This window comes from Myotis yumanensis, unplaced genomic scaffold (genome assembly GCF_028538775.1).
Source record: "Myotis yumanensis isolate MYYU_CA2020_CCGP unplaced genomic scaffold, mMyoYum1.0.hap1 SCAF_3, whole genome shotgun sequence".
NCBI classification, from domain to species: Eukaryota; Metazoa; Chordata; class Mammalia; order Chiroptera; family Vespertilionidae; genus Myotis; species Myotis yumanensis.
Genome location: NW_027223754.1, coordinates 9,160,651 through 9,185,794, shown reverse-complemented (window position 1 = coordinate 9,185,794; position 25,144 = coordinate 9,160,651). Strand labels below are relative to the sequence as shown.

The 25,144-nt window shown below is 41.5% G+C and overlaps 2 protein-coding genes across 5 annotated transcripts in view; both read right to left on the bottom strand.

Annotated features, from left to right (window-relative positions):
- LOC139005922 (cytochrome P450 4V2-like) overlaps nucleotides 1-14,048 on the bottom strand; it is a 33,327-nt gene extending 19,279 nt beyond the window's left edge. The window contains exons 1-5 of the mRNA XM_070408234.1: nucleotides 13,782-14,048; nucleotides 5,235-5,347; nucleotides 3,756-3,841; nucleotides 2,807-2,997; nucleotides 2,357-2,426 (exon numbers count right to left, since the gene is read on the bottom strand). Coding sequence (XP_070264335.1) covers nucleotides 2,357-2,426; nucleotides 2,807-2,997; nucleotides 3,756-3,841; nucleotides 5,235-5,347; nucleotides 13,782-13,995 — 674 coding nt within the window. The 5' untranslated portion in view covers nucleotides 13,996-14,048. The remainder of the gene's footprint in view (nucleotides 1-2,356; nucleotides 2,427-2,806; nucleotides 2,998-3,755; nucleotides 3,842-5,234; nucleotides 5,348-13,781) is intronic.
- Nucleotides 14,049-20,635: 6,587 nt separating this feature from the next.
- Nucleotides 20,636-25,144, bottom strand: part of FAM149A (family with sequence similarity 149 member A) — a 51,476-nt gene continuing 46,967 nt past the window's right edge. Inside the window, exon 13 of one of the 4 annotated variants that reach the window (XM_070408233.1) lies at nucleotides 20,636-23,878. In XM_070408233.1, the coding sequence (XP_070264334.1) occupies nucleotides 23,805-23,878 (74 nt within the window). In that variant the 3' untranslated portion in view covers nucleotides 20,636-23,804. The remainder of the gene's footprint in view (nucleotides 23,879-25,144) is intronic. The other 3 variants (XM_070408232.1, XM_070408230.1, XM_070408231.1) reach the window with 3 other exon arrangements.

Here is a 25,144-nt window from a genome sequence, read left to right as displayed (position 1 = left end):
TGCCCTCTCGCAGTCTGGGACTCCTCGGGAGATAATGACCTGCTGGCTTAGGCCTGCTCCCGGGTGGCAGAGGGCAGGCCCAATCCCTAGGTGCAGCTCCTGGTCAGGCTCAGAGCAGAGCCGATTAGGGAGTTGGGGCAACGCCCCCTGTCATGCACAGAGCAGGGCGGATCGAGAGGTTGCGATGCCACTCCTAGTCATGCTCATGGTAGGGCCGATTGGGAGGTTGGGGCACCACCCCGTCACACTCAAGGCAGGGTAGATAGGGAGGTTGTGGCGCCACCCCCTACCATGCAAAGAGCAGGGCCCATCAGGGGGTTGGGGAGCTCCCCCCTCTCACTCACAGAGTAGGGCTGATAGGGGAGTTGGGGCACCACCCCCTGTCACACACAGAGCAGGGCTGATCAGGGGGTTGGGGCACCGCCACTGTCACACTCAGGGCAGGGCCAATGGGGAGGTTATGGCTCTACCCTGTCACACACAGAGCAGGGCCCGTGGTGGGGTGGGGGGGATTGAGGTGCCACACCCTGTCACACACAGAGCCGCAGGGCGATCAGGGGGTTGGGGAGCTACCCCCTATCAAGCACAGAGCAGGGCTGATCAGGGGATTGGGGCACCTTCCACTGTCACGAACAGAGCAGGGCAGATAGGGAGGTTGTGGCCCCGCCCCCTGTCACACACAGAGCCACAGGGCTATCAGGGGGTTTGGTTGCTGCCCCCTGTCACGCTGATCCCGGTGCCGGGAGGCCTCACGGCTCAGCTGATCCTGGTGCTTGGAGGCATATTACCCTTTTACTATATAGGATAGAGGCCTGGTACACAGGTGGGGGCTGGCTGGTTTGCCCTGAAGGGTGTTCTGGATCAGGGTGGGGGTCCCCACTGGGGTGCCTGGCCAGACTGGGTGAGGGGCTGAGGGCCGTTTTCAGGCTGGTGGGTGACTGAAGCTCCTAACCACTCCTTTTTCTCTCTTTTTTTTTTTTATTCTGGGCCAGCTTTAGCTCTGAGGCTTGGCTCCAACTCTGAGGCCTTGGCTGCTGAAAGCTGGTTTCTGGCCTTTGTTTACCTTCTGTATTTGAAACAATGTTGCGGTCCTGCTGGCTAAAGCCTGGCTGACTGAAAGGAGGTTTCTGGGGTTTTGTTTAGCTTCTATATTTGTTACAATGTTTCTTAGAGAGCAGCTGAGAGGCAGGCAAGGCAGGTGGGGAACCTGGCTTCCTCCGTCACTGGAGCAAGCAAGCCTCCCTGTTCGAGTCAGCTGCCTGGCTGCCAGCCGCCATCTTGGCTGGCAGTTAATTTGCATATTGCAGTCATTAGCCAATGGGAAGGGTAGCAGCTGTACGGCTAATTACCATGTTTCTCTTTTATTAGATAGGATAATAAAAGCCTTACTTGTTGAGTGTCTCATCTTGCAGTCAGCCATTCAACCAATCAAAGTTTAATATGCTAATGATATGCTACGGCCACTCAACCACTTGCTATGACATGCACTGACCAACAGGGTCAGATACTCCAACCGGTACGTTAGCTTGCTGCTGGTGTCCATCCAAATGGGACTGAGCAAGATGGGCCAGACATGCCCAGGAGCCCTCCTGGGGTCCCTTCCTGGCTGGCCAGCATCCCGCATCTCTCCCTGGCCTTGATCATGCAGCGGTGGTGTCCCTTGGCCTGGCCTGTGCTGTCTTGCAATCTGGACAAGGGAACCACATCCCCCCCCCCCCCCCCCCCCCCCCCCCGCCCAGGTGCACGAATTTCATGCACTGGGCCTGTAGTAATTTAATAGGTGTTAAAATTAAATGGGCAGTGAACTTAAAGACAGAATTCCTCAAAACAAACCCTGGCCCTGCCTTTAATACTTGAATAATCTCAAGCAATTTTTCAAAGTAAATATGATTATTTCAATTAAAAAATAATACATACTCAGTGCAGAAAATATGGGAAGAAATAATTAATAACAACTCAAACAAGAAAGAGAAGCACATAACACAAAACAATAATCACAGCTAACATTCTGTAATGATATCTACAAGTTTTTTAGTGAAAATTTTTTTATACCTAGTGGTTATCATGCTAAAAATATTGTCTTTATCTTTATCTTATTAATAATCATCATAATGTAATTTCTCAATATATCATAAAATAATCATTTAAAATTATATAAGAGCCTGGCTGTGCCATAATTTTTACAATAAATCATCTATTGTTAAAATACATGCATATATACTTAGGTTTATTTTTAATGCAATATTTCATTTTGAAACTATGAAAAAGGTACAAGACAAACAAAAATTTACTAGCAATATTTTTTAAAGCTTAAATCTGTAACAATTTTAAAAATAATTAGAAGGGCTGCGTTTACCTATAAACTGCACGGACATACTCAGAATCATCAGTAGTCTGAGCATCAATACTCTTGCCCATAGCTGTCTCTGCAAAATATGGGTGAGAAGCAACCATTCAATTCATGCACATGCCTTGTGTTTATTTTCCAGTGGCAAACACTTCAAAAAAGACATAAATTCTTATATATTTTAGAATTGTTCCTTTCCCCTTTCACTCTTGCACCTTTTGTTTCTCCTACTTCCTATTCCTGTTCCTTCTTCCCTCTGACCTTCCTGGCAGGTTGGCTCTGCTCCAAGCCCTGGCAGTGGGTACTGCTTCTCAGGAGCCTAATTTAGCAGAAGGACCGCCCCAAAGAAGCCAATATCCTTTCTAACCCCTTCATTTGCCTTCCCAACAAAATGTTATTTTCTATTTGGACCATTGTATGTTTACACCGTAGCTCTAGAAACAAATCCATGAGACTTACCACAGATTATATCTAAGGCACAAAGAGTGATGTAAGAAAAGCAGTTAAATTTTTCTCCGTCAACATGTTTTTCAAGCTTATTAACCAATATGTTGGCTTGTTCATTCATAACATCTAAGAACTCTTCCAGAATGGTAAAATGGAAAGAGGGTGTTAACATTTTTCTCCTGGAGCGCCATTTGTTTCCAGTACTAGAAATACAAGACATGATTACAAAGAAGAGAAAAGCAACATCCAAAGCAAGTAAAGCATAGTCAAGACAACAAATTCTTCTTAATCTAAAGATTCCCAAATGTTTTGGTCAGAATGTCAAGGGGAGATTTATATACAGTTACAGAATGGGCATATTTTAGATATCCTTCTATATTACCAATATTTCAAAAAGCTCTGATCAAAATTGAAAATTTTAGTAATTGTTCTAGATTTCTAAGTTCTGAGTTTCCAAAAAAGAGAAATTGCCCCCCTTTATCCAACCTTAACCCTCTGAAGATCAAGGAGCTCCATGAGTCTACTTTGATCTCTAACATCTTCAAAGTCTCCAAAGTCCCCACCGAAGTCCTGCTTTCTCTTTCTCAGTTGATGGGGTCCTGTTGCTGGATGGCAGCTCAAGGACTGAGCTTACTGTGCTCAGCTTACTTCTCTGAGGATGACTGCCTTTTTCATTGAATTTTCAAGATTTCCCTGCTCAAAACTCCCCTGTGCCATACTCCATTTCTACACTGGGACTTTCTAACTCTCTGTAGAACACTGGTGATCATCATTATTGAATACCATGGCTGGAGATTACTCTACACCCTGGGTTCCTGTCTCTCACAGGCCCATTATCACCCAACCTTTTCAGCTTCTCCCTACTACCCGACAGCACATTCTTGCTATAGGAAAACTACCCAGGGTCAATGCCTGACATAAGTTACACACAAGATAGCTTTACCAATTTACCCTGACTTACCTGGTAAGAAGTCCTAAGCCAAGCCATGGTTCTAGGAACCTGTACAGATGAGACTTGTCAATTTGCTTTGAGCTAGTTAAAATTACCTTAAAAAGAGAGAAAAAAATAATGAGAGATAGAGATATGAGAGCAACCTTAATTATAAGAATACTGGGCTAGACATAACTACTTTCTTAAGTAACATTTCATGACAATTACTTCTTTGTGGTTCATTTTCATTACTATGACTCAAAGAAATTCAATTAGAGTTTGGAGCATACAACTGTCTCTCACTCTTGGAGACTAGCTGGAATTGACAGATAGGAAAATGTCTAAGATAATTCCCTGACTCCTGCCATGAATTAGGAGCCAAGTGGAGTTGTTTATTCTGAGGGTAGGAGTGAGGAAAGAGAGGTGGGTGAAGCAATGGATGAGCACATTTAGGAAGAAGGAAATCACAAGTTCATTATCAGGTATGTTGAATTGGAGGCATTCATGTTGACATAGTCTGAAAGCAGGTATGAAGCTCAGGATTAAGGCTTATACTAGGTACACATTTGAATGTCTCCAGGATATAAGTAGCATTGGGAACCATGGGTATAATTAGGTTGCCTGGAGCCAAAGTAAAGCAGAAGGGATGAGCATATGCACAAAATGCCTCTCAGGATCTTGCTGCAGTTCCCTACTTTGGACAGATCTCTATCCACATGTACTAAGCCCAGTTATACTAGGCCAGCAATGGCTGAAATCCCACATGTGGCCCTCTCGCTATCTTCTCTGAGCCAGTAGATTCTGTATTTTGGTACCAGAGACACTCTAAGAGTTGTACCACAATGAGTAAGAAAGACGTATCCAAACCCAACAACCCTAGGAAATACTGCTGTTAATTTTTCTCCATGAAGAGAAAGTCTGTTTATTCCATTTTTACTTCCTGACCCAAATCCTTTGTCATCAAAACATAAAATAATACCCCCAATGTCATGATAATAAGTACAAGTAAGGTAAACAATTTTTAGGAGTGATTTCAATAGCCTGAATGAACAACATCCTCCCCATCAATATCAGAGTAGTTTTCTCTTTTTAAAAATTAACTTGAAATAATAAAAGTATAATGGTTACTCTGAGCATCTTAAGGTAAACAAAAAATATTTTATTAGTCTTTTACTTTTGTACTCTTAAAACGGTGCCTGGCAAATGATATGAGCTCACCACATAGAATAATCTACTTATAGTTCTGTTCAACTGAATACTTCCCCAAAAGGGAGGAAAAATATATTACCTGATACCAAGTGTGTATAGACATGTAGAAGCTGCTACTCTTCTGAGAACTCAGACTATATCTGGAAAGCATTAAATGGCACCTTCACAGCCTTAGAAATTTAATGGAATCCTCATTGTAATGAATTCAATTAAATATAAGGACATACATTTGCTGCTTATTGTAATGAGATTCTCACACCATCAAATATATAGCATTGATCATAGTCACCATCGACTCACCTCTATACATTCGGCCTTATACATGACTATTACTGGTACTGTGCCAAGCCAGATTTTTAGCATTGGCACATGTCTGTTGTTTTCGGTGTAGTAAATCACCTGCTGGAAAAATTCTAGGAGAAAATATTTAATTTTAAGTAAGTTCTTTACTGTGTCTTTTTTGTTTTTTTTTACTCTTTTTACTTTCGGCAACTAACTCGGTGTATCCCAGATCTTTCACCTTGAAGCTAACCCACACAGTGGTCCTTATTAAATATTTAATGAATGAAGTATGAGGCTAATCTAATTATGAATGATATATATGCAACAACCTGGTTAACTGAGAAATCCCAAGCACTGTGGATGTTTGTGGTAACCTTATGACATGCCTTTCCCAAGAATATCGAGGTTGTTCAGTTTCTCCTGACCTGCACAGGCTACTCTTCTATAGAAAGGGAAACCTGTCACAACTCTCCAGCCCTGGTAGATAGATGCCTCCCTTTCACCTTCTCTAAAACAGTATTGCAGTTCCTCAACAAATTGAGATTAGAGCTACGATATGATCCAGCACTTCCTCTCTCAGGTATTTATCTGAAGAACATGAAAACACTAATTCAAAAAGATATATGCACCCCAATGTTAACTGCAGTATTACTTACAATAGCCAAGATATGGAAGCAACCTTAGGTGTCCACCAGTGGATGAATGGATAAAGAAGATGTGATAATATTGCATTGGCCTGGTCAGGACATATGCCCGGGTTGCAGGCCCAACACCTAGTGTGGGGCATGCAGAAGGCAGCCAATCAATGATTCTCTCTCATCACTGATATTTCTCTCTCTCTCCCCGTCCCTTGCACTCTGAAATCAATAAAGAATATAATATTTTAAAAGATAAAACAGAGAAACCAAGATGGCGGCACAGGTAAACACCTGAAATTGCTGCCTCGCACAACCACTTCAAAACTACAACTAAAAGACAAAACGGACATCATCCAGAACCACAGGAAGGCTGGCTGAGTGGAAATTCTACAACTAGAAGGAAAGAGAAAAGCACACTGAGACTCAGAGGAGGTGCGGAAGTGCAGAGGTACAGAGGCACACGTGGTAAGGGCTGGCAACTGAGGACATGGTTGTCTTTTTCAATCGGGAGGAAGTATCAAGCTCAAGACTGCTCTGAACTACAGTTCTGGGGAGTATCTGGGGACCCAGACTCATACGGGGAGAAACTGGACTGTCTGGCATCGGTGCGAACTGGAGGGCGGCTTTCTCTCAGAGGTGCTTGCAGCGATTACGGAGACACTGAGACTCGGAGCCTCTTAGGGTAGGACTGAGGATCAGCCATAGCTGTTCGCTCTGTCCTGTTGATTCCCTGAGACCCTCCCCTGCCAAAGCTGCGGCAGAGGCTTTTGCATATGAGAGGCCTGGCCCTTTGCAACCTGAAAATTACCTAACAAACTGCAGCTGGGTCAGAGAGACCCAGAACTTCCAAAAGAAGGCCCAAGGCCCCACAGAAGCTTACATTGCTTCACAGCTTGGCCTCATCTGTGCACCTCCATACCCCAAACAAAGAAGAGGAATCTGCAGATCTCTCCATAGCTCCTGCTGGGGAGCCTCAGGCAGAGACTAAATTAGCACCTCCTTAGAGATCCAAGAGCCAGTGCACCCAGTGGTCAGAGTGGGACCATCCAGATTACAACTCCTCAGATCCATAAGGAACACACTCAGAGGGCAGACTCAGTGAGCACCAAAGCCCCATTGAAGCAAGTCTTGCCCCAGAAGGGTGTCTCCAGCACAGAAGTTCTCCCACCATAGACATAGCTGATTCTCACAGCCAATTGGCCTGGAGGTCAATTCCTCCCAGTGATAGCTGCAAGAATCAATGCTTAACTACAACAAGACTGTGCACACAGCCCACAAAGGGGTGCACCAAGAGTGTCCACCTCAGGGAATTGGGGAGGCTGAGCCACTGGGCCCTATAGAACACCTAGCACAGAAAACCACTCTATCAACACAGGGAAGCATAAAAAATGCGGAGACCAAGAAACAGGTCACAAATGACAGAAATGGAGGAAAGCAAACTACTGAATATAGAGTTCAAAACCACACATAAGGTTTTTCAAGAATTTTCTAGAAACCTTCAATAAATTTAGTGAGACCCTCAAGAAATCCAGTGAGACCCTCCAGAATATGAAAAAGGACCAACTAGAAATTAAGCATGCACTGACTGAAATAAAGATTATTTTTTTTTTTTTTTACGGTCTTTTTTTTTTTTTTAGTTTTATTCATTTCAAACGGGCCGCATCCGGCCCGAGGGCCATAGTTTGCCCACGGCTGAACTAGAGGGTTTCAGGCGCAGTTTTGTCTATTTTACCTCAATCAGACATGAAAAGGAATGAGGAAATGAAAGGGAAGAGAAGTAAAACAGAGATGGGAGGACAGGAAGCAAGGGAGTGGGGGAGTACAGAAGAGTTAGATCAGTTCGGTTTCACTGAAACAAAAGCTGGAGAAAAAGAGGGGGTTCCATATGCTTTGGGCTTCTCATTTCTCTTTGTAGCTCTTATCAAGTATTCTTCCTGATTTTTTTCTACCCGTTTCACTCTTGTCTTGTAAGAAAGCTGAGATGTCTAAAGATTATTATACAGAGTTCCAACAGCAGACTAGAGGATCGCAAGAATCAAGTCAAAGATTTGAAATAAGAAGCAAAAAACACCCAACCAGAAAAACAAAACAAAAAAGAATCCAAAAATATGAAGATAGTGTAAGGAGCCTCTGAGATAACTTCAAGCGAACCAATATCCAAATTATGGGGATGCCAGAAGAAGAGAGAGAGCAAGATATTGAAAACCTATTTGAAGAAATAATGACAGAAAACTTCCCCTACCTGGTGAAAGAAATAGACTTACAAGTCCAGGAAGTGCAGAGAACCCCAAACAAAAGGAATTCAAAGAGGACCACATCAAGACACTTCATAATTAGAATGCCAAGAGCAAAAGACAAAGAGAGACTCTTAAAAGCAGCAAGAGAAAGACAGTCAGTTACCTACAAGGGAGTACCCATACGACTGTCAGCTGATTTCTCAACAGAAACTTTGCAGGCCAGAAGGGAGTGGCAAGAAATATTCAAAGTGATGAATAGCTAGAACCTAAAACAAAGATTACTTCACCCAGCAAAGCTATCATTCAGAATTGAAGGTCAGATAAAGAGCTTCACAGATAAGAAAAAGCTAAAGGAGTTCATCACCACCAAACCATTATTATATGAAATGCTGAAAGGTATCCTTTAAGAAGAGGAAGAAGGAGAAAAAGGTAAAGATACAAATTATGAACAACAAATACACATCTATCAACAAGTGAATCTAAAAATCAAGTGAATAAGTAATCTGATGAACAGAATAAACTGGTGAATATAATAGAATCAGGGGCATAGAAAGGGAGTGGACTGTCTATTCTCAGGGGGAAAAAATGAGTGTGGGGGGTGCGGGAAGAGACTGGAAAAAATCGTACACCTATGGATGAGGACAGGGGCGGGGTAAGGGCAGAGGGTGGGGTGGGAACTGGGTGGAGGGGAGCTATGGGGGAAAAAAGAGGAACAAATGTAATAATCTGAACAATAAAGATTTAATTTTAAAAAAAAGATAAAACATTGTCATTTGTGATAACATGAATGGAAAGTATAAAACAAAAAAGTAACAAATGAACAAATATAACAAAATAAAAACAAATTCAAGGATACAGACAACAGAATAGTGGTTACAGAGGAGAAGGAGAGTGGAGAGAGGGCAAAGTAGGTAAATAGGGTTAAACAAATGATCACAGATGGAAACTAGACTTTTGGTTGTGAGCACCCAAAAGAGTATTCAGACATCAAATTATACTATTGTGCACCTAGAATTTAGATAACGTTATTAACCAATGTGACCTCAAGAAAAAAAAAATTTAAAAACTCTTCTGTTTTACTAACCCTTCAACTTCTCAAATGTGTCAGGGCCTCTATATAACCTCTTCTCTTTGTAGGAAACTCTTATTTCTACTGCTTTTTGTCTCATAACACTCACTTATTCTTCAAGTGTCATCTTAAATGTGATTTTGCAACAAAGTCTTCTGTGATATTCTGAACAAGATTTCTGGTAATATAACTTCCCAGGTTGGCTCCCATGTCTAGTACAGGCACCAGATCTCAGTATTTCTAAATACTATCCTACAATAAAATAAAACAATTTCCCTTGGAGAAGTCATTGATTTTAGGGCCGAGGCAGAGAAAATACCAGAAGAGTGGAATATATTATGGCCCCGGAAATAAGGAAGTGCTCAAAAAATGATGGGCCACGTTGAAACATCAAGCAGCTAACCTGAAAAGCTCCTAATGCTCCAAACAGAAACAGTCTGTGTGACAGAAGAAGTAATGATAGAATTAGTTTGTATCACTTCTCTAGTCAATATCTTATAGGTTTCAGCATACAGGACTTTCACCTCCTTGGTTAAATTTATCCCCAGGTGTTTTATTCCTTTTGATTCAGTTGTAAATGGGGCTGTTTCCTTAATTTCTCTTCTGGTAGTCCATTGTTAGCATAAAGAAATGCGAGTGATTTTTGTATATTGATTCTATATCCTGCAACTTTACTAAATTTATTTATTAATTCTAACTTGGGGAAGGGGCTATCTTGGGTTTTCCATATGAACAATCATGTCGTCTGCATTCTTTTTCTTGCCTAAATGTTCTGACTGGGACCTATAATACTACGTTGAATAAAGAGGTGAGTGAGCACCCTTGTCTTCCTGATCTTAGAGGGAAAGCTTTCAACATCACATAGGGTGTTCTTGCCAAAAATGCATAACCTCAATGAAACTCTGATAAAACAACAGACAAATCCAAACTGAGAGTGATTCTACAAAATACCTGTCTCAGAAAATGTGTCAAGGTCTTCTACTGTATGCCAGGCGAGATTTTGAATTGAGTCATGGATTCCACAGGAAAGAACAGATCCGTACTCTCAAGGAATTTATAGTCAGAGGAGATGGTCACTGTGGTAGTGGAAGGCTAAAGAAGTTGGATTTTCTTTTATAGTCTCTAGGCAATATCTGAAACTTCCTGATGAGTGCTAGAACCACAGAGTTATATTTTAGGACAATACCACCGAGGTGAGTGGGATCTGTGAAGAACTTGGTATTCCGAGGCCACAGGAAGCTTCTGGGGGTGGGAAAAAGACTGGGATTCGATGCAGCCAGTGCTGAGGGCCCTGGTCCTGCTTTATGGCTGGTCCTTATAGTGGGTGTGGGGAAATGGTGACCAGTAATCCCAACAACACTGAAGTAGGGAGAAAAGTTTGGGAGTTAACACTTTCTGTATTGAAATCCCAGAGGCCCCATCTGGGGAATGCAGCCCAGCATTCAGAAAGGTCAAACATGACAAAACTCTGGGTCAGGTCAGGAAACACTAACTTGGTAAGTGCAACCCAGAGGTGAGGGTTAGGTGGGGTGGGGGAACACAGTGACTAAAGGATTGGGGTACAGGGTCCAGCCCTCAGAGAAAAGACCTGGCAGTGGTTAGACAGGTCAAACAACATGAGGTCAGGGGAGGACTGGCTTTCTAATTTGGTTAGGAAATGAGGCACTCTCCTGAGATTGCTGGCAAAATCCAGGGAGGGAGGGATAAGGAGAGCAGACTAGCTGGGAGGCATGTGGTATCCAGGCTTCTTTTAGGCAGAGGGAATGCCCCCTTGACAGCAGCGAGACTAATGCCCACAGCACTGTGAGGCTACTAATATGAATGGCACCTGAGATTTTGACGGGTTGCTTTAACTTAGGAATTTGGGCCCCACGGACAGATTGACATGGCATAAAAAAACAACTATTAAACTTCTCAGCTCTTTTTCATGCCAATAAATGTTCACATACTCACCTATCCCTGCTCCTTCTCCCATCCTTCAGCTTCCCCTACCCCTGGCCTTCAGGGCAAGCTGCTCAAAGTGCAGTGGGAGAGAGGCTAAAGCAAAGGGATGTCCATTGCATGTGATACTGAATAAACAGTAATAATAGTAATAATAGTTGCACATTTGGGCCTCTCAAAACCTAATAATGAGTATTCTAAAATGGCTGATATTCATTTTGTCATACTTCTTTGCTGTAGAAGGTAATTAAATATCAGACCAGTGTTAAGGGTTTTCCATGCCTTATGTCTTTTGTGCCTCACCACAGTCAGATGAGAAGCACTATTACAGAAGTCAGTGAACAACTGAGGATGTTCTGCACAGCTAAGTAGTTGTAAAATATCACTGAGCTGGTAAATATAGGCCTGGCTTTGTACCCGAGGCACCCAAACACACAATGTGCCATCTTCAGCATTACATCATGCTGATTCAAAATGCCTTCCAGTCAAACCATTGACTAAATTACTGTGAAAAGAGCTAGGTCAGATCAACAGTGTCAAAATATATGTAGCATGTCCATGAACACTGTCTTGGTCTGGTCTGACAGAGGAGACAGGGAAATCAAAATAAGTGGTTTGAAGGCCTCAGGTGGGCCCAATGGCAGAGAGCAGCTGCGGAAGGCAGGTGTTGACATAAAGGACTGAAAAAGCAAAAGGTACAGTTCAACAGCCTAGTTGGAAGTCCATTGCAATTCTCCAGGTGGGACTTCTGAGGCCAGAATGTGGATGATGGCCACACAATGAAAGGCACAGCCTCTTGTACAAGACACAAGGGTATTGAGGATGGGGAATATACCTTTAAATGTTGTGCTATACCCATTTTTGGTGAGCTCAATGCTAGGCACAAAGGAGGGCCTCAAATAACTGCATGATTGACAATGAAAAAATGGACTCAAACCAAGTTCTGGACAATGGTCTAGCAAATGCATGCATTAAATTTAATCCTGAAAGTAACTGTAATATGGTGATGTTTACAAGTAAAGTGTAACACACTCTAAATTAAAGAGTTTTAAACAACTTGTCAAAGTCAAGCAATTTGGTTATAAGCACAAAGGGAGCAAAGGTTGGTACCATTCTCTCCTCTCCAGAAGTAACTATAAGGAGAATGACTTAAAATAATCCAATAACTCAGTTTGTTTTGAAATGGATCTTACTCACTAGAGATTTCATTTCTTAGAAAAATTCCCCCAAAAGACTATGATGAGATTTCTTAAGTAGATCGTTTCCTGTTGGGAGGAGGGGTCTATATTTCTACACCATTATTTTTTAATGTTATAAAGCCTTTGGGTAGAAGGAAGATTAACTCTGCCTTTAGTGTTTGCCATGATGATGTTTACAAATGTAGTTTTTATATATCAAAATCTGCTGCATCACTTGCAGCATTAGTAGCATTGATGTTTGGTTGGTTAAAAGTTTACTTGGCTTTTTTCTGCCAGAAACATTTTCTGTATTTTGGTAACACTCTCCCATGAGGCCTCATGTGTTCCTGTGAAGTTGAAATGACAGCATTATTTTTACTTGGAGAAAGGAAAGTGGTAAAGAAATAATCCTTTAAGCTTTGGAATTGATGTTCAGTCTATAAAACGTCTTCAATTAAACTGAGGGGTGATTGGATTCTAGTTCTGGGCTCATTTTAAAATATGTCATTTGGGGCAAATCTTTTCAGTTCTGGGCATCTCAACTTATTCAGCCATGAAGATGAAGGACTAAGATCTAACTCACCCTCCCTCATGGGGGATGCAAACATCAGGGACTTCTAGAAGCTTTCTAACTTAAAGTGACCCCTCTACCCCTATCATAACATAACATAAAATTATCTCTTCAAAAGGTGATCTCAATAAAAAACAATAAACTCTTTAACAAATAAGATTTCTGAAACTTGCTGTATGACTTTTGGGGCAGGCCTTGGTGAATAGCATCTTAATTCATGTTGGTATGTAACCTTCTTTGAAGGGCCAAGGAGGAATGAAAGTGTGGTCAAGTCTTGTGATTTCTGCAGGGAGAGGCTCTGGTCTCAAGTGCACTTCTCGCCCCTTATTTTGGAGAGAGAGAGGGAGAGAAAGAGAGAGGCAGGCTGACTAAGTTATAATCTGTGTCTGCCTTTAGGACTTTAACAGTAAAGACAGAAGAAAAACCAGGTGGTGTCTTTGTTGTTGCTGTTTTTCTTATTAAACATATTTTTATTGATTTCAGAGAGGAAGGGAGAGAGCTAGAAACATCAATGAGAGAGAATCATTGATGAACTGCCTCCTGCAGGCCACCCAGGGGGGATCCAGCCTGCAACCAAGCATGCCCTTGACCTGAATCAAACCCACTAATCTTCAGTTCACAGGCCAAAGCTCTATCCACTGAGCCAAGCCAGCTAAGGTTACAGGCAGTGTTTTAATATAGCAGCAGCCAAGAGTTGGGAAAATAAGAAGAGAAAAGGCAGAGGGACGGGAGTTTAGAAACACTGCACTTATGTGTAATGAAAACTGGAGGGGACTGGGAACCCATTATCCAGGGGGTGGTAGAGTTGACCCTCACCCAGCAGCCTGCATCTCCAGTCCTGGTGCTCCAGGCGGGTAAGTGGGCGGTTCCCTGCAAGGGGCCCAACAGGTCTTGGTGGGGATGCGGCCAGCATAGGCTCGCAGTCCCTTACCTTCCCCTCCTTGTTTCAGCATCAGCGAGTGTCCCAGGAAAGGGTAGGAGCCGGAAATGCTGGGGATGGGCCTCATTTGCAGCCAGTTATGCGCATAGCTCGCCATCATCTGCAAAAAGCTCAGGATGAGGGTGGCGCCCGCCAGGGTGATGGCGCTGAGCGCGCCCCAGAGCAGCAGCTTCTGCCCGAGGTGCACCAGCCAGACGGCCACCATCGCGCCAGCGGTCGGCTCTGCACGGGGACTGAGACCCTGAACCTTGGGGCCTGGTGCTTGTTGCCAGGGCGTGGTCCAGCCCCTGCCTTTCAAGTGCGGGACCTGGGAGGAGTCCCTGGGGGCCGGAGGGAGGTCCAGGAGGGCGGGGGAAGAGGTGGCACCAGGCCCAATCGCCTCTCCCTTCTCCTGCAACCCGTAGGCACCAGCCCAGGCGCCCAGAAGCCGGGCTTCTGTGCTGGGACCGCCCTGCCCCCAGGGGACTGGGTTGGAGCCTTCCCTGCTTGGAGGAAAGCACCTCCAGGTTGTTGTTATGCAGACAAACGCCTAGTAACACGCACGGGCCTCTGTTTGGTTCCAGCAGAAACAAAAGCCAGGAAGCCCAAGTCTGAAGGCAGAGAGTGCTGAGAAGACACGGATGCCCTTGAGTGGCGTGGGGAGGAGAATGGGGTGCAATTTAGGACAATTTCAAGATGGAGAGGCGCACTGGGGCTGGGGTGGGCTGACTTCTGTTACAGGAGTGAGCGGTACGTTTTAGAATGGAAATAAAGGGGCGCCAGGTTGGAGGTTCGGTTTGGGGGGTTAGTTTTTCCCTGGCTGAGCACCTGGCCTCATGATGCTCCCTTGCGCAACCAGGAGTGTCTTCTGCTCTCCTGGGACTGGCTGCGCGCGGGAGGTGGGGTGCATCCTGGCTGAGCATCAGGGTCATTCAGAGCAGCTCCCTACTCTGACCTGAGAGTTCAACCTGAGGGAGCAGGTAAAGTTCGTCATCAGGTCACCCGAGAGCTGAATCATGTTCCTGTGATCCCAATGGTTTCCAAATTATCCTCGGGACCAAGAGAACATCGGGAGGGTGGAGAGGATGAAGGGCAAGGTCTCTGGAAGTGGGAGAGATAAGAGATGCTGGCAGAGCGGGGGTTGAATAAAGGAACAGTAATTATGAAGTAACTCTCAAAAAACAAACCACTGAGCCTATGGAAGGAAGGAAGGGAAAGGGAATGATGGTGAGAAGGAAGCCCCAATTCTGCCCATGGCTGTGTTCACTGACCAGGAATTTTCCTTCTTCAGGTAGAGGGACCCCAATCCTGACTCTGGTTCTCTTTTCTACAGGTGATCCTCCCTACAGAGGCGCTGGGCTAGGAGTGTCCCTCTCTAGGAGCAGGTCCATAGTGATCGGGAAGTTGCCAAGGGAGATGACCTATACTGAGAAATGCCCTGGGTCCTAATTAGCTCAATTCCCTCTGTTTTACTGGCAGCTCTGGTACAGGTGGCAAGGCCTCTTCTGGGCAGAGAAAAACATCCTTAAGACTTTTCTCTGACTGATTTTTTTTTAAGTGATCCATCTGTCCTGACATGGGAAAAGGTTCAAGAAATAGTAAGTGAAAGATAAACTGCCGAAACCAGTTTGGCTCAGTGGATGGAGCATGGGCTTCAGACTGAAAGGTCCCAGGTTCGATTCCGGTCAAGGGCATGTACCTGGGTTGCGGGCACATCCCCAGTGGGAGATGTGCAGGAGGCAGCTGATCGATGTCTCTCTCCCATCGATGTTTCTAACTATCTATCTCTCTCCCTTCCTCTCTGTAAAAAATCAGTAAAATATATTTAAATAAATAAATAAATAAAATGTTAAAAAAAAAGAAAGATAAACTTTTAAAGTTGCACAACAGAGTACATAATGTAATGCCATCTTTGGGGAGAAGAACTTTAGTTCTCTGCAGCTGGACTAATGTCTGGGAGGAAAAACACTGGTCTACCTTATGGGATGTCCAGGGAGAAGAAGAACTTACATTCTTTATTTTATTCACTTTGATATTATTTCATCTGCTTAAGGCTTTAAAATATACACTGAGTGGCCAGATTATTATGACCACCCATCAGTACTTCATTGACACTTCCAAAAATACTGAATATTGAAAACTTCCTAAGAAAATACTGTCAAGGTTTTATTATTATTACTAGAGGCCCATTGCATGAAGAGATTAGTGCAATAGCCCTTCCTTCCCCTGGGTGCTGGCACCGGGTTTCCTCCGGTACCTGGGACCCAGGCCTTCACTCTGGCCATAGCGAAGAAGCCAAGCCTCTTCAGTCTTCCCTCAGTGCCTGCATATGCAAATTAACCCGGCATCTTTGTTGGGTTAATTTGCATACTCATTCTGATTGGCTGGTTGGTATAGCGAAGTGAAAACCAATTTGCATGTTTCTCTTTCATTAGTGTAGATCAGAGGTCCTTAAACCTTTTAAACAGGGGGCCAGTTCACTGTCCCTCAGACCTTTGGAGAGCCGGACTATAGTTTAAAAGAAAAACTATGAACAAATTCCTATGCACACTTCGGCGGCAAAAACACCCAGCGGGCTGGATAAATGTTTTCGGAGGGCCGCATGTGGCCTGCAGGCCATAGTTTGAGGACCCCTGGTGTAGATTATTTGCATAAGTAATTCACTTCATTGTACTGATGGGGTGGTCATAATAATCTGGCCACTCAGTGTATTTTCTTTAATATCTTTAAGTAGATCTCATCTCTCTAAAAGTGTATCATAGCTATTAACCTGTGGGAGTTGTCTATATCTGACTCTCTGTTCATCTCTGTGGACAAAACAAGGAATATATAACCACCACCCTCAAGAAGTGGAGAAGGGGGAGTGCGGAGTCCTTCAGGCAGCAGCCAACATGAGCAGGAAGTGCTCCAAAGCAGAAAAGGGTATGATGGGTTCAAGAAAGTGTGCAGGGGACCCCTGCTTGAAGGACAGGGTGGCTCAGGGTGACCAGGACAAGACAATGTTAATGTTCACAAGGAGCATGGAGCCAGCTTGAATGGACCTTGACTCCCAGTCTTAGAAATTGTATCTTTATTTTGAAGGCAATTTGTGGGTGAGAAAGAGAGCACTGAGGATTTTTTGAAAAGGGCCAATAAACAAAGACTTGTCTCTTTGTTCCCTGAGTCATCATTCTAATCCTATTTGTTCCCTGATAAGAGCCAATGCCCCGAAATTTCAGACTAAACTGGTCAGATGGCCAACCATGAGAGAAACCCATGGCAACACCCTTCTCTCCTGGCAAGCAAGTTCACAGTGTTGTGCCTTTGAATGTCCACCCTGAAACATAATGAATCTCTGTGTAGGGAGCATGGCATTGCCAAGGTGAAGACGATCTACCTACATTTATCACCGCTTAGTCAGCTTCATGGCACTCATCCCGTTGAGTAGGAAGTTGTCTCCTAACTTTGTCTCTTGAAAATTCTTTCTATATTAAAGAACAAACCACTTGGAAGATCTTTGCTACTCTCCCCTGCATGAAATACATGCCTTTGAAAGTTAAAGTCATAGGCCAGAATAGGTTATAAACCACAGCAAAGCTTTGTAAATGTTAACACTTTGCTTTCCTTAAAATTTCTGTCACTTGGAAGGATTCCTAGTATGGAAAAGATGTTTCATTTAGATTAAAAAAATAAATGCTGGCTAAATATAAAGCTATATTTTTCACATGCTTATACATAGCAAATTATTAGGCTAAAAGGACACTGCCATGAATTGTTGAATCACTAAGATCAGATAAAGTGCACTTTACTTAAAAAGTACAGTTTTATGGACAAGCATCATCAGTTCTATGTGACTACCCCCTAGTTCATACAATAGAACATGAAATCATATTGTATGTACTCTTTTGCATCTGTCTTCTTAAACTCAACATTATTCCTGTGAGAAGATTCTATATTGTGGTGTGTAGTATTTTTCGTAACTGTGTATTATTCCATTGTTTGCCTATACTTCGACTTATTAGCCATTTTGTGGCCAATGGTTGTTTCAGATGTCATATATACAGGGAATTTCAAAATAATGTATACACACTTTAACAGCTGATAGCTCAATTTTGAAAATGAAATGTATTTTAATAAACTCTGCCTTTACAATTATTGAAAGTGTGTGTATGCACTGTACATTTTTGGAGACACCCTATACATACATACATATACATGTATATCTTATTAATTCTGTTTCTATGGAGAATACTAACTACTATAATCGTCTTATTAAATGGATTCCTATTATTTGATGTTTTTGAAGCTATTATAAATAGTATTTTTATATTTTATTATCTAATTATTGTTAGTATGTAAAAATGCAAATGCATTTTATGTTGATTTGTATTCAATGAGCTTGCAAAAATCACATACTGATATTTAAGGATATCTGTAGACTATTTTGGATTTTCTACCTACACAATGATGTTTTTTGTGAAGAATGAATTTTTTCCTTTTTTCCCAATTTTTAAGACCCTCTGTATTTTAATCTGGCCCTATCAAGCTGGCTAGGACATCCTGTATAGTGATGAATAACTTTGGTGGCTAGCAGAAACTTTTTGCATTGCTTCTGGTCTCAGTGGGTATAGTTGAATATTTTACCTTCAAGTGTGAAGTTTGCTGTAGGGTTTTTTGTCCTCTAAATACCCATAAGCCAATGATAGTTGTTCCCTTCTAATCCTAGATTACTAGGAAATTTTATTATGAATGAATATTTTCAAAGACTACTAGGAAATTTTATTATGAATGAATATTTTCAAAGACTTTGCTTCTGTTTATTGAGAAAAGCATATGTTTGTTTTCTTTGACATCAATTGTTCATTGATTATTTTTCACATGGTAGACCAAACTTGAATGCCTTACATAGATCTAATTTGGATGGTATTTATTACCCATTTCATACCTGCCTGATTAGATTTGCCACTAACTTGCTTAGGAGTGTATCATCTGTGCTCAGAGATGAGATTGGCCTATAACGTTCCTCTTTTTTTTTTGTAGTACCCTTATCAGTTTTTATATAAAGGTGATGCTAGCCTTATAAAATAGCTTCCTATTATCTTGAAAAAATTTTATATGGGAGTTATTGATGCTATATTTTCCTTAAATATTTGGAAGAATTAACCCTGGAAGTCATCAGGACTTGGACTTCTCTTTGAGAGAAGGATTTTAATTATAGATTTTAGTTTATAATGGATAAAAACCTTTCCAGGTTTCTTATTTCTTCTTTGTCCGGTGATAAGTAATATTCTTCAAGGAGTTTAAACATTTCATCTAAATTATCGTATCAAATTAGTCATAGTATACTGGTTAAATTCTAACATCTATAAGATCGGTAGTGATATGCCCATTTTTATTCTTTGAAAAACTTTTCCCTCTATTTGACTTCAAGGATTCTACATCCTCTTGATTTTGAGTCTCCCTCACCAGTCATTTTTTCTGTCTGTTTCACTGCTTTCTTTCCACATCCTATACCTCTAGATGTGTCAGGACTCTTTCCCTGCATCTTTGTACTCACTCTCTTGGTTATCTCATTCATTTCAGTACCTAAATACCATCTCTCTGTTGAATTATACTTCCAGTCTATACCTTTTCTCTAAATCCCAGGCATAGATACCCAAATACCTTGACATCTCCACTTAGAAATCCAATAGGCATCTCAAACATAACATGTCCCAGCCAAAGCCAAAAAGTCAATATTGATTCTTTCTTTAGTTACACTTCACATCTAATTCCACAGCAAGTCCCACTGACTTGACTTTCAAAACACATCCAAAGTCCTCTGACTTCTGAGCAGCTACATCACTGTCATATGACTGAAACATTGTCTCGGGTCAGATTGCATTGCTCTGTCCTGAAAACTTTCCAGTTGCTTCCTATTTCAGATAACTTTCCATTTCCAAGGTCAAAAAGGATCTTAATCACTCCACTCCTATCATCTACTGTTATTCACCCCCTTGCTAATTCCATTCTATGCCCCCATGGCCTCTTTGCTATTCTTCAAACTCCTAGGTATGCTCCTATTTTAGGCCTGTGTGTGTTTTTCCTATGTCTAGAATTCTCTTTTTCATATCTACATGGCTTATCTCATATTCTTTGCATCTTTGCTCAAATATTACCTCTACACTAAAGCCTTCCCTTTCTGAAATTGAAGCCCTATTTTAGGTTTCTTCAGATAGCACTATTGCTATTTGATCTTGTATTATATTTTTGTTGTTTTGGTTATTGAAAACAATTACAACAAAAATATAGTATCCAAATGATTTATGATATTAACAAACTGATTGCCTCCTCCACTAGACTCAAAGTTCTGTTGGGCAAAGACTTCATCTTGTTCAGTCCAATGCTTAAAACAGAATCTTAATAAAAAGAAAGTGCTTGATAAACATTTGATGAAATAATAAATCCATGATGATGACCACACAGAATTGCTATCTTCTGAAACAAATTTTAAATTGGAACTTTTTAAAAATATATATTTTATTGATTTTTTAACAGAGAGGACGAGAGAGGGATTTAGAAACATCGATCAGCTGCCTCCTGCACACCCCCCACCAGGGATGTGCCCGCAACCGAGGTACATGCCCTTGACCGGAATCAAACCTGGGACCCCTCAGTCTGCAGGCCAACGCTCTACCCACTAAGCCAAACTGGTTAGGACTTAAATTGGAACTTTTATCAAAGAGGTAAAACCCTGAAAAACATAGATGGATATATATTTTGAATTCACGAAAGAATGTTTGCTATCTGGTTAGAAATATAAATGAGTGAATAACCTATGTATATGCAGAGGAGAGAGGTATTCACACAAATTACATAAAAATTGGGAACCTAAACAAGCTTTTATAAATTTTTGAAAACTCTTTCAACAGTTTATATTTTATTAAAAATTAAAGAGTTAAAAATCTTGGACAATGATCTATGGTCATAAGAAAACAATGACAATAAAAATATCATACCCAAACGACTTACGATATTGTAAAAATGGACCTCTTATTTGGTATAGCAATTACATTCTAGTTCAGAATAACAATATGGATATTTCCTTTTATGTTATATTTTAAAAATCAAATTTGTTATGGTATTTTACATGTTTTTACATTATTTTTCAATTCCTTCATTCATTCTTTGATTTTGGATAAATTAACAGACATTTAATTAATGTAGTCTCTAACCTTTATTTAAAAACTAGAGGTCTGGTGTACAAATTTGTGCACGGGAGGGGTCCCTCGGCCTGGCCAGTGATCGAGGCCTATTGGGGGCCTGTTGGAGGGATGTTCTGGGAGGTTGGCTGGCCAGCTCCCTGATCAGGGTCTATGTGAGGGCCAGTCGGCAGGAGGGAGGAGCTCTGGGAGATTGTCCGGCTGGCCCCACCCCTGATTGGGCTGAGGGGGCCAATCAGGGCTGGGGCTGCCAGGGGGAGATGCCGAGGTTGAGGGAAGCTGATCAGGTCCTGGATCAGGCTGGTTGGCCACTGCAGTGCATGTCATAGCAACTGGTTCTTCCAGTTGTTCCGCTGTTCTTGTCACTAGGCTTTTATATATGTAGATTGACTTCAGGAATAATTCAGTTAGCCTTTTTCAATTTTTAACAAAAATTTTAAGATGATTCATTTATCAATGATTACTATGAAAACACTGTGCTAACTTTGACCTAACCAGTTCAAGAAACACCATCCTTGGTATAAGGCTTACTTACTAGCCTCTGAATCTCAATTAACCTGTAAATAAAACATTATCTTTAATACAGATGTGAAAACATGTGTGGAGAGGTTTTTTTTTAAAGTCAAGGACAGAGTCAAGTCTTTTTGTTATGTCTAAAATGGTACTTTATCTTCCAATTGAAAATATTTAGAAGATATGAAGCAAGATCATTGTACTTGGTTTCATATTTTAAAGTACTTTTAATCAATATATGTAAATTATAGAATTTTTTTCATTGTTGCACAACTCCAAAGCCAAATAAAATAAAGCTACCATTAAACATTTTCAGTGGTTCTCTATGAAAAAATTATTCCTTTTGTGTACCTAATGTTATTATACAATGCATATCAATCCTGTTTAAGAAGTCTGAGCTGATTAGGGAAAGACTTGGATGGTTTGGGGAAACCGATGTAAAATAGTGTGAATGGTTTTGAAGGTGCCAGGTAGCTAGAAATAATTACCACAGTTAGCAGTAATTAGGGACCAAAGAGCACCTAACTCCAGACCACTTACATGTCTAGAAGTTCCTCACGTCTCATAACTTCAGAATTAGGACTGATACTCTATATTGAAAGCTTTTATGGCTAATATTTAGGGATAGTTAGAAAATTCTTTGTGTAGGTTACTGAGCATTGAGAATATGACGTAGAATTATGGAGCTGTGGCCAATCAGAAGAGCCATAGACACAGTGATCATTCTCATGTAAATTCCTTAACATGCTCCATGACTATAGAAATTGAAGTAAAGAATGTAAAGGAGAACGTACCAATTGGAGGCAAGACTCTGGATAACACTAATTCAAGTGCCAACACTCGTCTTAATTTCCAGACGTTTATAAGTGGGCAACGATCCTCTTTTCTTAGAGCCAGAAATATGTCGGAAAATAACCTATTATACATTTATAGGAATAGATAGATAGATAGATAGATAGATATAAGCTTCATTTTGAATTAATAAAAATTAAATCATTAAAATATAATTCTCTGATAGAAAAGAAGAATTACACAAGTTGAAATCTGTAAAGATCAAAACGAGTCTAAAAATTTAAATCATGATAAAGGAAAACAACGGGGCAGAGAGGAAAAGAGAAATGACCGCAGAGCCTTGCCTCCAAATGATTAAGCCTCATTTACATTCTCTATTCCACTTTCCATATTGATGTCAGTTAGGGATACGCTCAGAGGAAAAATAAAGCTGAGCAAGAGGACAGAGAGCAGAGGGAGCTGCTGCTTTAGACAGAGGGATCGGGAAGGCTCCATGCCCCAAGTTGACTTCTGGGAAGAGGAAGATGCTGCTGTGAAGCCTTTTATCCAATGGAGGAACACTTCAGTTGTGAAAAATAACGATGAAACCGTATGCAAAATATTTTAATTATGTTTATGTTCATAATTAAAATCAATCACTTGATTTTAAAAATCAATAAACTGGGGATACTTCTGAAAAGACCACCTGAACTTGAACATGAACACTAGTAAAGCAAAATGGCTTTGGGAGACTTCACCACTGACGTTCCTCAAAGAGGTTCATGACTAAACTACTTTTTTAAAAATATATTTTATTGATTTTTTACAGAGAGGAAGGGAGAGGGATAGAGAGTTAGAAACATCGATGAGAGAGAAACATCGATCAGCTGCCTCCTGCACATTCCCCATTGGGTATGTGCCTGCAACTAAGGTACGTGCCCTGGACCAGAATCGAACCCGGGACCTTTCAGTCCGCAGGCCAATGATCTATACACTGAGCCAAACCAGTCAGGGCTCATCTACTTTTTAAAAGGGTATGAGAAAGTCAGCACACTGACCAGAACAGCCCCAATCTTCGACTGGCACATGGTACCCAAGATGACTCTGCTATTTTCTCAAAAAGAAAATAATACCTATTCGTGATTAGGATTTTGATGGAATTAATCATGAAAATGAGACACAAAAAATATGTCAAGACACAAAGTTACAAAATGGCATATTACTATATATATTAAATAGTGTATGAGTACGTACACTAATTTTGTCTGTGTGTATAGTTGATAAAAGGATGGATTATAAACACAGATTCCTCTGAACAAAGCCTAAAGGTTCCATGTTGGAATGCTTCCAATGACAAAGACTGATAAGCTTGACTTGCATTGTGTTTACAATGCAAAGTGCTCACAATTAAGTTGTTTATTTGTCTGCATTTCTCTCAGACAGTCCAATATCACAGACTGCTGTGCCAACAGACACATACTATAATACTTGTTCTTCTGTTTTTCAAGTGACAAGTGGGCGCAGAGGCTCTGGGTGGCCCAGCAAAGGCTGCAATTCTGGGGAAGCAACATCAAGATGCCACTTGGAATCTCTTTCTTAAAGTCGGAGTTGTCCTCTGAAAAGACTTGGGTGGATACTGCGAACCTGAAACAGCAACCAAAAGTAATTCTCATTAAAATGTTAAAAATTCCAGCTCTTAAAAGCGTTGCTTTGTATAGTCCATGCCGATGATATTTTTTAAAAAAGAAAAAAGGTGTTTAATGTCACTTTCACACACACCAGGAAACAGTCACGTGCAAAAACTGCCATCTGGGGTTGAGAAGAAGGAAAGGGGTTGGTCCCCCCAAGCCTCGGTGCTGGCCATGTGTCCTTCCAGGCAGGTGGGGTGCAGGGACCTTCTCCCCAGAGGTGGGTCCCGAGGCCCAGGCAGTTGAATAGGGAGCTCTGCCAGCCCCATGGGGGTAGAAGCAAAGTCACCTGCCTTCCCGCTATTGGGGACACCCCATCAGCTCCTCCTCTCTTTTTTTTTTCAGCCACAAAAACAATATGTTGGTAAGTTAACAGCTCCAGGTGCTTTCTGACTTGGAAGCAAAGGTAAGAAAGAGACCACATGCTTGCTTGAGAGAAAAAATAAACTAAATCCTTAGAATTGGATAAATATCTCTCTCGATGCACCCTCATTCCCTTCTACAGAAATGAAAATGGACTGTGACCGTCAGTAATAATTGTTGTCACACGTTTCTGAGAAGAGCCTACACTGACTAGTATTTGGTGAAACATCAAGAGCGCGGAGTTAAAGCAAATTCAGAGCCCAGTTCCATCTCCTAACTTCATTCTTTTTTTTTTTTTTAATTAAATCTTTATTGTTCAGATTACATTTGTTCCTCTTCCCCCCCCCCATAACTCCCCTCCTTCCAGTTCCCGCCCCACCCTCCGCCCTCACTCCCCACCCACTGTACTCATCCATAGGTGCACGATTTTTGTCCAGTCTCTTCCCGCATCTCCCATTCCCCTTTCCCCCCCAAGAATAGTCAGTCCATTCCCTTTCTATGTCCCTGATTCATTATAATCACCAGTTCATTCTGTACATCAGATTATTTATTCACTTGATTCTTAGATTCACTTGTTGATAGATGCATATTTGTTGTTCATAATTTGTATCTTTACCTTTTTCTTCTTCCTCTTCTTAAAGGATACCTTTCAGCATTTCGTATAATACTGGTTTAGTGGTGATGAACTCCTTTAGCTTTTCCTTATCTGTGAAGCTCTTTATCTGACCTTCAATTCTGAATGATAGCTTTGCTGGATAAAGTAATCTTGGTTGTAGGTTCTTGGTATTCAGCACTTTGAATATTTCTTGCCATTCCCTTCTGGCCTGCAAAGTTTCTGTTGAGAAATCAGCTGACAGTC